The sequence below is a fragment of the Palaemon carinicauda genome, chromosome 16, assembly GCF_036898095.1.
Source record: "Palaemon carinicauda isolate YSFRI2023 chromosome 16, ASM3689809v2, whole genome shotgun sequence".
NCBI classification, from domain to species: domain Eukaryota; kingdom Metazoa; phylum Arthropoda; class Malacostraca; order Decapoda; family Palaemonidae; genus Palaemon; species Palaemon carinicauda.
Window position 1 is genome coordinate 129,154,573 of NC_090740.1, and position 15,000 is coordinate 129,169,572.

General features: G+C 37.3%; 1 protein-coding gene across 1 annotated transcript in view; it reads left to right on the forward strand.

Annotated features, from left to right (window-relative positions):
* The window catches only part of LOC137655875 (homeobox protein 2-like), a 45,545-nt gene that overhangs the window by 29,502 nt on the left and 1,043 nt on the right, over nt 1–15,000 (forward strand). Inside the window, exons 2-6 of the mRNA XM_068390083.1 lie at nt 7,321–7,638; nt 9,898–10,114; nt 10,354–13,073; nt 13,307–13,461; nt 14,604–15,000. The exon at nt 14,604–15,000 is cut by the window's right edge and continues 1,043 nt beyond it. Of these exons, the coding sequence (XP_068246184.1) occupies nt 7,358–7,638; nt 9,898–10,114; nt 10,354–13,073; nt 13,307–13,461; nt 14,604–15,000 (3,770 nt within the window). The 5' untranslated portion in view covers nt 7,321–7,357. The remainder of the gene's footprint in view (nt 1–7,320; nt 7,639–9,897; nt 10,115–10,353; nt 13,074–13,306; nt 13,462–14,603) is intronic.

The following is a 15,000-nucleotide window of genomic DNA, read 5'->3' on the forward strand; positions in this document are numbered from 1 at the left end:
GAACTATTATTATTATTATTATTATTATTATTATTATTATTATTATTATTATTAGCCAAGCTACAACCCTAGTTGGAAAAGAAATGGTATCTTACAATGTTAACTCAGTTGAGAGCCATTTTGATCTTTCTCTTTGGTTTTGTATTCAAATTTGAATTTTATCATATGATTAACCGAGTCTGTATATTTTCTTTCTCTTTTATTTACCGGTTGCATTATTCATTATTCAAATCATAATGATAACAATTACTACGTTTTGTTCGTTGTTAATTTTATTTCTTCTCGTTATTTGTGATGCTTAAGTGAAACTCTAAATGAGTGCCATTGAATATTTAAAGGTCACTCATGAATGGCAGAGGTGAAGGGACAGTAACAATACTCTAGAAACTAACCATACACACATATGACCAGCACCAAAGACCCCTCTCCACCCAAGCTAGGACCAGGGAGGTCGAAGCAATGGCTGCTGATGACTCAACAGGTAGACATATGGGTTCACCTAAACCCCCATCTTTTGCTCATAAAAATGGTGAGGTTTCACAAGAAATAATCATACTTGAGTATACCTCGAACTCCCGCCCAGCAGGTCGCCAGGCAAGGATGTTTCCCGTAGGCTATGTACATCGAATGTCTTCAAGTTTACTGTAATTTTCCGCGAGAGAGAGAGAGAGAGAGAGAGAGAGAGAGAGAGAGAGAGAGAGAGAGAGAGAGAGAGAGAGAGAGAACGTTTTCCCTCGTCTATAAACATTACTGTCAAATCAACCAGATAGGTCGGAGCTACATCAGATGCCGTGTGCACACCATGCGCACATATTGCTCGCCGAAGCTCTCCATTCAATCAGTAGGAAACTAATTATTATTATTATTATTATTATTATTATTATCATTATTAATTGCTAAGCTACAACCCTAGTTGGAAAAGCAGGATGCTATAAGCCCCGAGGCTCCAACCGGGAAAACAGCCCAGTGAGGAAAGGAAAAAAGGAAAATATATTATTTTAAGAAGAGTAACATCAAAATAAATATCTCCGATATAAACTATAAAAACTTCAACAAAACAAGAGGAAGAGAAATAAAACAGAATAGTGTGCTCGAGCGTACCCTCAAGCAAGAGAACACTAGCCCAAGATAGTGGAAGACCATAGTACAAAGGCTATGGCACTATCCAAGACTAGAGAACAATGGTTTGATTTTGGAGTGTCCTCCTAGAAGAGCTGCTTACCATACCTAAAGTGTCTCTTCTACCCTTACCAAGAGGGAAGTGGCCACTGAACAATTAGTGCAGTAACCCCATGAGTGAAGAATTGTTTGGTAATCTGTGTTGTCAGGTGTAGGCTATGAGGACAGAGGAGAATGTGTAAAGAAGAGGCCAGACTATTCAGTGTGTGTGTAGGCAAAGGGAAAATGAACCATAACCAGAGAGAAGGATCCAATGTAGTACCTTCTGGCTAGTCAAAAGACCCTAAAACTCTCTAGCGGTAGCATCTGAACGGGTGGCTGGTGCCCTGGCCAACCTACTACCAAAAGAAATGAACAATTATTTTCCCCAAACAGATGCCATCACCCAACAGCTGATGAAGTCACAGTTTCCCAGAGGAATATAACATTTTCGATCTCTCTTCGGAACATTAGCTTCCGTCTAAGAAGAATAACTTTTTACAGTTACTTAAAACTTTAGAGAGAGATTTACTGTTACCTACATCCGGGTACAAGTTATACTTGCAATTCTAGTCATAGTCAGTTGTGCTTTTGGGATTTGCTTTGAAGTGATTTAGGTTACTTGAATCAGTTTTTTTTTTTCGAGTTTCATTTATTTCTCTAAAATCTAAATGATTGTTTCAATGATATCGGTGGCAACCAAGGATTGGAAAAAAATTTCGTCTGGAAAATTATTATTATTATCATTATTATTATTATCATTATTATTATTATTACTAACTTACTTACTAAGCTACAACCCTGGTTGGAAAAGCAGGATGCTATAAACCCAGGGGCTCCAACAGGGAAAATAGCTCAGTGAGGAGAGGAAAAAAGGAAAATGAAATATTTTAAGAAGAGTAACAACAATAAATATCTCCTATATAAACTATAAAATCTTTAACAAAACAAGAGAAAGAGAAATAAGATAGGAGTGTGTGCTCGAGTGTACCCTCAAGCAAGAGAACTCTAACCCAAGACAGTGGAAGGCCATGGTACAGAGGCTATGGCACTACCCAAGACTAGAGAACAGTGGTTTCATTTTGGAGTGTCCTTCTCCTAGAAGAGCTGCTTACCATAAGAGAGTCTCTTCTATCCTTACCAAGAGGAAAGTAGCCTTTGAACAATTACAGTGCAGTAACCCCTTGAGTGAAGAAGAATTGTTCGATAATCTGTGTTGTGAGGTGTATGAGGACAGTGGAGAATATGTAAAGAATAGGCCAGATTATTCAGTGTGTATGTAGGCAAAGGGAAAATGAACCGTAACCAGAGAGAAGGATCTAATGTAGTACTGTCTGGCCAGCCAAAAGACCCCATACCTCTCTAGCGGTAGTATCTCAATAGGTGGCTGGTGCCCTGGCCAACCTACTACCTAGAATATTTGCTGGTGAGATCGGAGTCATTACAGATGCAATATTGCAACAATTATTTAGATTTTAGAAAAAATGAAACTCGAACAAATTGGACGTTAACTTCTACAGTATTTCGTAAGTTAGGCTTTTGCAATTAAAAAAGAAAATTCAAATAACGTCAGAAATCGCATTTGAAAGTTCACTCTTTTCCAACAGCGATATATCAATCCTATTTAAAGATATTTTTCGTGATTATTGTTGCACTATGAAGCAAAATCTGTCTCATTTATGGGGCTATGCTTTTCTGGGAGGAAAAAAAAATAAAAACAAAATATGATATTACGAGTTAATTTAGAGTTACTTTTTGCGATAGCAACATTATTTTTCAAAAATAAAAAAAAAGTATCGTTAATATTATAAAAATAAAATCGGTGATTCTGGAAGAAAAAAAAATCTTCATGTTTTTAAAATTTGACATATTTTAAAAGTCGCAATAGGCAAATGTTATTTTTTACGTTTTTTTTTTCTTATTTTTCTTGAACCAATAAATATTGCGCAAGTTGTTTAGTCATGTTTTAGCTTTTTAAGATTATGTTTTTGAAGATTGCATTTTTGAAATGTGCTGAAAACTTTTTTGTTAGCGCATGTATGATAATGGAGCGTGTGCAATTGCATCGGTAACATAATAATTTTAGTGTATATTTTTATACTTATTTTCAATTAATATGATAGTAAACTAGAAAAGCACTCCAAGAACGCAGACCTCCAATACGGCAGCTTATTTCCCGAAACCAGCTTGCCATTCCCAGAATCCATCAAGACCGTAGGCGTATTTGAAGTAAAGTGTGACAACCACGTGCGATCTTGGGGATAAGGTTAGTAAATTCAGTTGACCTTTTGCTGAACCTTGACATTGACCTTTGACTTAGGACTTTCAATATTGAATTACTTCCACGTTTCAACATAACAATTAATCCCTGAAAATTTCACTACTCCATGAGTAAAATTGTGGCCAGCAAGTTGTTCACAAACAAACAGACAAACGGGCAAATAGACAAACGTGAGTGAAAACATAATCCACTCTCATCTGCGTTGACAGAGGTATGTAATAATGGGAAATATAGATGTACAAAAAACAACAAAACACAAAAAAAACCTTGCATTTACCTTAAAAATGAGGGAAGTCCTGCAAGAGCGTAGAACCTATGGTTTTGTATAGTCACCCATTATACATAGTCCTTTTTCGCTTTAAGCCATCGGGGAGGGGGGGGGGCACGATTTGAGTAACTAAGGATGACCCTGACCTCTTCATACTCTTCCAAAAATCCATTGGTTGGCATTAACATTGCATGCTGATTTGCAATCAGATCCCCTAGCCACATTACATCATCACATACCAATACATTATCCTGTAAGGTATTCAATGTCACTGAGCTTGTTTTTATCACTAGAGAGGTCACGTGAATTCATAATATCAAGAGGTATAATAAGAAGCAGCTGTTTATATTTGCTGGTCCTCTAAGTGCTGATCAATCAGGCCATAAAAACGTGGTTTTGCCCTTTTTTTTAAGTTATGAGTGAACATGTAATTTTTTTTTATAAGTCTTCCCCACAGATAGACTAGGGGAATGTAAGACCTGTAAATCCATGCAGAAAATGATGGTAAAAGGATCTATGTCAGCAAACAACATATTTAGGACATATCTGTTTGGACACTGTTACTGTTTTTAGAATGATATATTGTTAATTTATTCTCATCATTTATTTATTTCCTTTCCTCACTGGGCTATTTTCCCTATTGGAGCCCTTGGGCTTATAGCATCTTGCTTCACCAACTAGGGTTGTTGCTTGGCTAGTAATTAGTAAATGATAACCATATAATTAAATGCATCATTCTTCCACTACCCAGGGCTGTAAAGGTTCCCTACAACTGAATATTTTTATTATGTCTTTAAACACTGTACTGTATAATAATCATAATAAACAAAAAAAAACTTCCCTTTCGTTGTTGCAAAGATTCGCTGTTTTTCAATGCAACTTAAGAGGTATGCAAGCGATAGCCACCAGAGCCCCATACTCATAAGATAAATCGCTCGGCAGCGTTCCCTACCAACAATATCACAATACCCATCACTGCACTTGGTTTCCATTTCCCTTTTCGACACTACATATTACTATGGCACCTGCCATGTTCCTCAGCAAAATTATTGGTTTTCTTCACAGCAGAGCTTTCCCAGGTGAATTGTTTCCTTGCCTTTCTTCTTCCTCTATTACTAGTCATGAATTCCCACACCCTTCCCTCCCCTCTCACCATAACACTGCTGGTACTCACATCACAATTCACAAACCTATCGCTCCTCCATCACATCATCATCTCCAACTGTCCTTCCCTCCGGCCTCCACCACACTATATGTAGTAACACTAATAATATTGTCTGTGACGAAAACACTGCTAACAAAACTTACATAATAGAATAATCGGTTTTTCCCATGAAATACTGCCTATAAGCGTCCTAATTTCCTTCAAAACGTCCCTTCACTACCATTTATCCTCATTCATGGGCCTATACTCTATATCCTCATTCAAAATCACAGCAATAGGATAATCGACATTCCCTTCTCCGGCGTCCATAACACCTATTCGAATCCCAGTGAACATTCCATAAAATACTACAATCCTTTCTTTAGTAAGACCACTTGTTTTGTTGGTCTGTGGTGAGACTAAACCTATGGCATCACTGCCAGGGCTGTTGTCATATTATATCTATCAAAGGAGTAATAGTAACATTACCACCAAGTTCGTGATTGGCATGGCGTCATGAGCAACTTCCTTGGACATAGGCAAACTTTTTTTCTCCGCTGCTTTGTGGTTAAACAGTAAACTTCTTTACGTCCTTACGGACAACAACAGACCTCTGATGCTTAAGCTCCATTACGGTTATATTAAAGAGTCTTAATTCAGCATTATACTTGCGATAAAAACACAAATTATGATGTATGTAGGTAGCAAGTTTCAACACACACGGCGGGAAGGATGAAGACTGATGACGTAAACATTGACTGATTGGTTGATGGTCCTGTGCGCTGATTGGCTGAGAAAACAACCAATTGCTTGCGACAAATGTTATCATTCTTGGCTGCTCACAATACAAAACGTTTGTTAGGAATTTTTACATTCAATGTTATAACATTATTATTATTATTATTATTATTATTATTATTATTATTATTATTATTATTATTATAGTGTAAGTGTGGAACATAAAGAGAATCGTTAACAAGAAAAGCATTCATTAAACAGATAATTCCTTTCGCAATTAGCTAAGTGATGAAAATTAAATAAAGACTGTCTTGAAATTTAAACCAAGCATCATCGAAATGACATGGGGAGACTAGTAAGTAGGCTTAATAAAAAAAAAAACATTCATAATTTGGTGTTTGAGAGAGAGAGAGAGAGAGAGAGAGAGAGAGAGAGAGAGAGAGAGAGAGAGAGAGAGAGAGAGAGGGGGGGGCCTCTTTCATATTTAACAAGCGAAAGAAAAGAGCAAAATACAATTAATGGCAAAAAGATAAAGGGTTTTCTCAAGCAGACACGTTAGTCAGGTGACCAGAGGCAGTTCGAATACAATTCTAGACCCAACTCAAACCGACTCACATTGCAAGCTAAAAGGACAATACTTTAGAGAGTTGAGTTTGATATCTAACAATGATTTCATAGTCATAGAGAGAGAGAGAGAGAGAGAGAGAGAGAGAGAGAGAGAGAGAGAGGGGGGGGGGGGGATTATTACACCATATTGCAAATCCATCTTCAAAACGAACGGTAAAGAATCACGGCTAATGTGTTTTCCTCTTCTTCATTGGTAATGGATTTTGAGTATAACCCATTATTAGAATCTCCAACATGACAAATAAATTGCTGCACGATCGATCCATCAACATTCAATTCAAGAGAAAACGATTAACCTGGATCCCGTGATCACTGAGCTGTCATGTTGTTGGTATTTCTGGATCGGCGTTATTGTTTGTAAACGGTTGCCATTTGTTCTGGAACATTTGAGATCACTTATACATTATACTTTTTGTTTGGTGATGCGCTTCATCATCGGGTAATGGATTGTTTGGAAATTATCAAAAGGAAAGTGTATATTTTGCATTGCTGATGACCTACATTTTTGACTGCGCAATGGTTTGGAAATAAAATGAAAAAAAAGGTAATGTTGCAAGAAAATAATCTCGAAAGACCGAAATACGTAAACATCCTTTATTATTATTATTATTATTATTATTATTATTATTATTATTATTAGCCAAACTGCAATCCTAAGTGGAGGCGCATACTGATAGGCCTATGAGTGCCAGGGCTCTAATAGAGAAATGAGTGCATTAGAGAATAAAAAGGAAGAGAAGTAATGATTAATCTTTAAAAGGAAAGTGATAATATGACAACAGTAATAGCACGAACAGGACTATATACAGGGAAAAAGACCGTAGAGATGCTTCTATGTTCTATGTTCCCTTTTATAGACCTACTTTCTTTCGAGTATGAAGAAAGTAAATAAGATGACTAACGAGGAACTAGCAATCTTTTTAAGTTACGTCTTTGATGAGGAATATTATTCATGAGACAGATTTAATACTAAAAACATAATATTTTGTGTTAAACAATATAGCCTACATCTAGCATTATATATTTAGAATTTCATAATACACTGTTTCGTATATTTCTATTGTATTATTGGTTATCATACAACAATTTTCTTCCTGATTGCAGTATGACTATCGATGATTGATAGCAAAGCGTAATCAGAATGCCAACTTCAAGAGCACCAAAGCAACATTCTAGAACACCGCATAGAAGGTCCAGATCCCAAGCTTCCCCTGAGAGGAGACAGAGACGGAGAAACCACTCGCATAGCCCCGTCAGGAGACACGCCAGGTCTCCTACTTGCCGCCACAACAGGGGTAGAAGTCCTTCCAGACATGTTGCCAGGACTTCGAGAGTTCCTCCTCAGCAGGCCTCGTCGACTCTTGCCACATGCTCCACTGTTGCCACATACTCAACCTCCACTTATGCTCACCGTAGACATAGGTATGGTTCAGTGGATAATATCGTTTTATAGTTTATATATGACTTATCTATTTTAATTTTGTTACTGATTTTAAAACGTTTTATATTTTTTGTTATTGTTAATATATAGATTATTTACGATCTCCTTAATTTCTTTCGTTACTGAGGTATGTTGGAACCCTTGGGCTTATAGCTTTCTGATTTTCCAACCAGGATTGTAGCTTGGTTAATAATAATAATAATAATAATAATAATAATAATAATAATAATAATAATAATCTTTAAATCAGAAAGAACGCAGGTGCGACAAGATAAAGGAATTAGTACATTTTACTTGTAGCCAGAATCTTATGTTATTTTATATTTAAGATGTACAGCACACACACACACACACACACACACACACACACACACACACACACACACACATATATATATATATATATATATATATATATATATATATATATATATATATATATATATATATCTACTGACCCCAGGTGACAAGCCAGTCAATTTTGCATTGCCACTCTTACTATCTTTTTAACAATGATTATTCTTTTAGTGAAGGTTCTAATCAAACTTGTTTTGTTTTGCATACAAATTTTGTTTTAAAGTAGCAAATGTTCAAGATATTCTAACTTTATAAAACATTTCCTTAATTGAAATATTCAATTATATTATTTTTCTGATCCAATTGCTATTGAAAAGTAATAATAATCAAAATTAGCTTTCGGTGGTTTTATGAATAATATTTTACATAATTTATTAAAGGGATAGAGTCAATTTTGGGTCAGCGACATAGCTAAGTGTGATTTGTGGGATTAAAAACTTAAAAAACTTTATGCAATCATAAATTTAACTGTAAAATGGAGAATATATTTCTTTTAAGTTCATTTGTTAGCTGTATTATCTATTTTAAATCTTTCCTTTGTAATTAGAATGCTTAATTATAATAATCATTTCCCTAGTATTTCTTGATGCAGTTTTTACTCTAAGTAAAGTAATATTATGTTAGTTCATATCCTCAAACACTTTGGAATGATAATTTTAACAATTTACCAAGTAGAATTCGTCTTGATATGATTCCTATATATATCATTATAATTATCACTTAACTTGGAACGAATGCTTATAGAAATTTCAACATTTTCATCCTTACTTTCTGCATAGATTATTTGTGCTATTAATTTTTCAGCAGAATTTAGGGGTTTAAAGAAGTTTTATTTTCTAAATAATGCTGACAATAATATTTTTGTTTAGATACATTGCTTGCATTTGAAGAAAATACCTTATCTGTTGATTTTATCACACTTAAAAATTTGCTGTACAGAAACTGTAAATGCCTATCAACATTTATTCCAGGATTTCTACCATTTTAAAAACGGTAGTTAGTAGGATGGTCAGGGCATCAGCCTCCCGTTGAGATACTACCGCTAAATAATTATTGGGTCCTTTGACTGGCCAGACAGTACTACATTGGTTACGGTTCATTTTCCTTCTGCCTACACATACACTGAATAGTCTGGCCTATTCTTTACATATTCTCCTCTGTCTTCATACACCTGACAATACTGAGATTACCAAACAATTCTTCTCTCAAGGGGTTAACTACTACACTGTAATTGTTCAGTAGCTACTTTCCTCTTGGTGAGGGTGGAAGAAACTCTTTAGCTATGATAAGCAGCTCTTCTAAGAGAAGGACACGCTAAAATCAAACCATCGTTCTCTAATCTTGGATAGTCCCATAGCCTCTGTACCATGTTCTTCCACTGTCTTGGGGTAGAGTTCTCTTGCTTGAGGGTACACTTGGGCACACTATTCTATATTATTTATCTTCCTCTTATTTTGTTAAAGTTTTTATAGTATGTATATGAAATATTTATTTTAATGTTGTTACTGTTCTTAAAATATCTTACTTTAATTGTTAATTACTTCTCTTATTTCCTTGTTTCCTTTCCTCACTGGGCTATTTTCCCTGTTGGAGTCATTGGGCTTGCAGCATCCTGCTTTTCCAACAGGGTTGTGGTTTGACAAGTAATAATAATAATAATAATAATAATAATAATAATAATAATAATAATAATAATAATAATAATAATAATATTGAAGTTAAGGAGTGATATTATGTCACCAATCTGTAAGAGATAATAACAAATAAGGGAAAATTACGGTCGCCGGTACTTTACTGAAATACGGCTGAGAACAGTATATTTTTACGTACAATTTCTGATTAAGATTACGTCTTTTTTAACAGTGAATCTTCTTCTTCTTCAGGGATGTAGAAGAGAGCAGTGTCACCCGTCTCATAGTAGACAGGGCAAGTAGCGAGGATGAAGAAAATAGGGAAAACAGAAGAAGAGTCGTAGAAAGGAGCGAGACATACGTGGATGGCGATGACTTTAATCTAAAGGAGAAGACATTTCAGGAGAGGGTTTGCAAAGCTGCCAAAGTGGTCTCGGGGTTCCTCATTGCAATGGGACTAATTTTAGTGGTAAGCGTTGCAGTGAAAACGATCACTGATTGATAAAAACGCTATTTTAAAGCTATAATAAAAAGAAATAGCAAATATTGCTGTAATATGTTTAATATTAGGGCATTGCTTATTTTCAGTTTATGCTATGTAAAGTTTTCTTAAATGAAATTGCTTCTAAAAAATCGTGAGATATATAAATTTTTTCATATCTTATGTAAGCTCCTAAACGGATATCTGACTAAATATTTCCCTTGCAGTTTTACGTGATCATCGCTACAATCTTAGGAGAGTCAACGCCTTTGGACATCTTTAATTTTGAATATGAAAAGGAAGAAATTCTCAGTCAAGATACAAAGGATGGAAACCGAGATATCAAAATTGAACTCCCAAATTTGACCGTTGACATAACAGGACTTCAGTCGGCAGACCTTGTTACTGATAAACCTGAAGCTGGAAATGGTGAACTTGTACTCTCAAGAAAAGACTACGACGAAACATACGTTGAAAATGACGACGAGAGATATAGTTATTACGATGCTGAAAGCGAAATTGGTATTTTGTCTCCAGCCAATGGGACGACAGACAAGGATGCAGAGGGGCGTTCTTATATAGCATATATTCCTGTTCCACTGAACAATGAGGAAGAGGAAGAGGAGGATGAAGAAGAAGAGGAAAAGGATGATAAGGAAGAGAAACATTCATCTAATACGAAGCCTTTCTTTGTCCCCGTCATGATCATGCCTGGTGGTGGTGGAATGAACCTAAACGGAGGAATGAATCCCAATCGCATGTCACAGCTCAATCTTGGACCAAACCGGCCGATGCCTCCTCTTCTGCATCATCCTCTTCCTAGCAGAGGAGGTCCTCGTATCTCCATCCCTCCTATACATCAAAGGGCGCCGTCTGTAGCTATTCCACCTGTTGGAAACATCCCAGGGATGCCTCCAAGTATTCCTAAAGTTTTGTCGAATCCACAGTTACAACAGATGAACCAAAATAACGTCAGAAATCGCTTCCCTGGTTCCATTCTACCATTACCTCCTTTGTCTAATCCTGTTCCGAATCCCAGTATTCCCGGGAATATAAATATTCCAGGGCATATGAATATTCCTAATGTCCAACACAATTCACAGGGTGGTTTAATGAATAATAGGGACCCTTTCCAAGGAAATGGAAATAGTGGAAATCATTTTATAAATGGAAATGGTCACGATCATAATCAAAACCATGGAAGTTTAAACAGGTTTCCCATTGCTAGTGGAAATAGTAATTTAAATGGTGGATTCAATAATGGATTTGGAAACAACAATCCCAATGGTGCAAATCCTTTACACAATCCTAACAACGGAAACTTCCAAACCGGTGTTAATAGATTCACCAATAATATCCCAAGCAATGGAAACACATTTATGCCAAATAATGGTAATAGCCAAGGTGGAAGTAGAATTTCGAATGGAAATGGCCTAAGCATAGGTAATCCAACAAATGGTCCGAACAGGATGAATTTGCCAATCAATGCAGGAATCCCTCCAAGTAATAGTAACTCTAACAGCGAGATCTGGTCGTCTTTATTCGAGATCCTGAAGCGCCGTTCGGGGACTCCACCGCCTTTCAGCAGTTCGGGATCAACAGGAAGAATGAGCAGCGGTGGTATTCCAAGCCACTTTGGTCCGCTTGCCCGTCGTGAGAGCACTCCAAATCCTCCCCCGTTGCCCCAGAATGACTCACGTCTACGACCTCGGTTGCTTCCAAAATCGAGATCATCCGGACCACTCCCACGACCATTTCCTCGATACAGGTACCGGTTACCACCCATTCCACCGCCCCCTGGAATGCCCATTGTTCCAAGACGACCGCCGCCACCTCCCAGGCCTATGCCGAAACCACCTAAGGACTTTCAGTACCCGAAAGATTCTACCAGTATCCAGGACATAATCAAATTCATGAAAGAGCGAGAGAAAATCCAACAAAATGGAAATGGAGGGATCGATGGCCAAGTCACTTATGGGCCTAATGGTGACTTCACAATCGGAGACCAAAATCACATAATCGGGGAGGATATATTTGGGGTCACAATCAACGAATATGATAATTCAGAGGGTCCTATTTCATTTGGAAATGACCCAGTATCTATACACAATAGTCCGGGAAGTGGAAACAATTATGGTGGAGGCGGACATCAAGGTAACACCCATATCACATTTGGAGGTGGTGGAGTGTCTGGGTATGACAATGGTGGCGATACATTTGATAGTGGTGGTAACTATAACAATGGTGGGAATAATTTTAATAATGGAAACAGGAACAATTATGGGAATAACCCTAGCAATAGTGGAAACAGCGTTAACTTACACAACAACCCCAATCAAGGCAGCAGCATTTACACCAGTGGGGGAAACAACTTCAACAGTGGAAACAATTATGGCAATGGAGGTAACAATTATAATAGTGGGGAAAACAATTTCAATAGTGGGGGTAACAGTTATAACAACGGTGGGAGTAATCACAATAGTGGTGGCAGCCATTACAATAATGGTGGCAATAATTACAACAGTGGTGGTAACGGTTACAGCAACGGTGGTAACACATTCAACAGTGGTGGTAACAATTTTGGTGCGGATAAAAACCCAGGATCAAATTCACACAGCCCCAGTTCTGGCAAATCTCGTCCTTTCAACATTATGCTGGACGTTTATCCTATGGAAGTCTCACCAAGCTCACCTGGCTCCAAACCATTCCAGACCAGTATTTCCTTTGACAATGACAGGTACGGGACAGGGCAGAACCAATATGATGGGTATAATGACCATCAAGGAAGCAGCAACAATGCTTACAACCAAGGTAATGATGGAAGAGATCGCTATAACTTTGATGATAATAATGGACGCTTTACACAAGAAGACGACGCAAATAAACATGAAATCATTTTGCATCTTAATTTGTTCTCAAAGACACCATCCAAATTTAATACCAATGGGTAAGTGTAGAGTTTTCGCTTGTATGTTGATAAACTAGCTATTATATTGATCATATATTGATGTATTCATCTTTTACATACGTACTCAATTATTTTCAAAATACAAAATGATATAAATGTATCAACTACAATAACTCATTTGTAGGTTAATGAAGATAAACTAATTCGTTTAACAGGATACCTGAACTTGATTAGTTAAGCTTTTACCTCACAAAAAATATTTTCCATTTCAGGAGGAATGGAGGCAGTGGTGGTTTTTCCGGTCGAACTGGAGCTGTGTCGTTGGAGATCCCGCTAACGGGCCAATTAAGTCCTCTTGACATTTACAAAGCTCTCATGGCTAGGGTTAGATCCGAGAAGCCACAAGCTCAGGTTCAACACAGACCAGGTCAGTGTTTACAAAGAAACTTTCTTATACTTAGGGTTAGATCCGAGAAGCGAGAAACGACAAGCTCAGGTTCAACACACACCAGGTCAGTGTTTACGAAGAAACTTTCTTATACTTAGGGTTAGATCCGAGAAGCGAGAAACGACAAGCTCAGGTTCAACACACACCAGGTCAGTGTTTACGAAGAAACTTTCTTAAACTTAGGGTTAGATCCGAGAAGCGAGAAACGACAAGCTCAGGTTCAACACACACCAGGTCAGTGTTTACGAAGAAACTTTCTTAAACTTAGGGTTAGATCCGAGAAGCGAGAAACGACAAGCTCAGGTTCAACACACACCAGGTCAGTGTTTACGAAGAAACTTTCTTATACTTAGGGTTAGATCCGAGAAGCGAGAAACGACAAGCTCAGGTTCAACACACACCAGGTCAGTGTTTACGAAGAAACTTTCTTAAACTTAGGGTTAGATCCGAGAAGCGAGAAACGACAAGTCAGGTTCAACACACACCAGGTCAGTGTTTACGAAGAAACTTTCTTAAACTTAGGGTTAGATCCGAGAAGCGAGAAACGACAAGCTCAGGTTCAACACACACCAGGTCAGTGTTTACAAAGAAACTTTCTTATACTAAGGGTTAGATCCGAGAAGCGAGAAACCACAAGCTCATGCTCAACACAGACCAGGTCAGTGTTTACAAAGAAACTCTCTTATACTTTGGGTTAGATCCGAGAAGCGAGAAACCACAAGCTCAGGTTCAACACAGACCAGGTTAGTGTTTACAAAGAAGCTTTATTATATCTATAGTTAGATTGGATGAGCCACAAGCTCAGATTAAACACAAACCAGGACTATTATATATATATATATATATATATATATATATATATATATATATATATATATATATATATATATATATATATATATATAAAACTTATATCTATGTTTAGTTCCGAGGAGCCACAAGCTCAGGTTCAACACAGTCCAGGTCAGTGTTTACAATCTCAGCCTATTCTGCGTTAATTGTCAAATGGACATTATCACAGCATTTAGAAAACAAGAAAGTCTTGTAAACTGCATAAAGGAGTGTTAAAGTGCCAAAAGCCAAGTATGCCCATTAACCTGAAACCATCTTTTTCCTAACAGGATTAGAGGAGAAAAAAGTCTCTGTAGAAAACGATGACATCGAGATCGAACTTTTCGACGTGGAGGAAGGACCTAGGCTCTTGGACGCCATCGAACAGGGCCTTCGGGAGCTCAACAAGGACCTTCCTCCAGGAAAACGCTTCCGCATCGACGAAAAAACCCCTTCTGTTATAGACCTGTACAAGGCCGTGAACGGGAATGCCATGGTCCCTCCCTTCTCACCTGAAGAGTTCCTCGCCAACCACAATCATAACGCCACTTATAATGGAGACGAATATTTGTATTACGATTACTACGAATATCAAGATGATGTTTCTGATAGGGACAAAAAGGCAACGCAATCTTCCACGACCACAACTGTGACAAACGATTATGACCTCGGGCACCATGAGCAGTT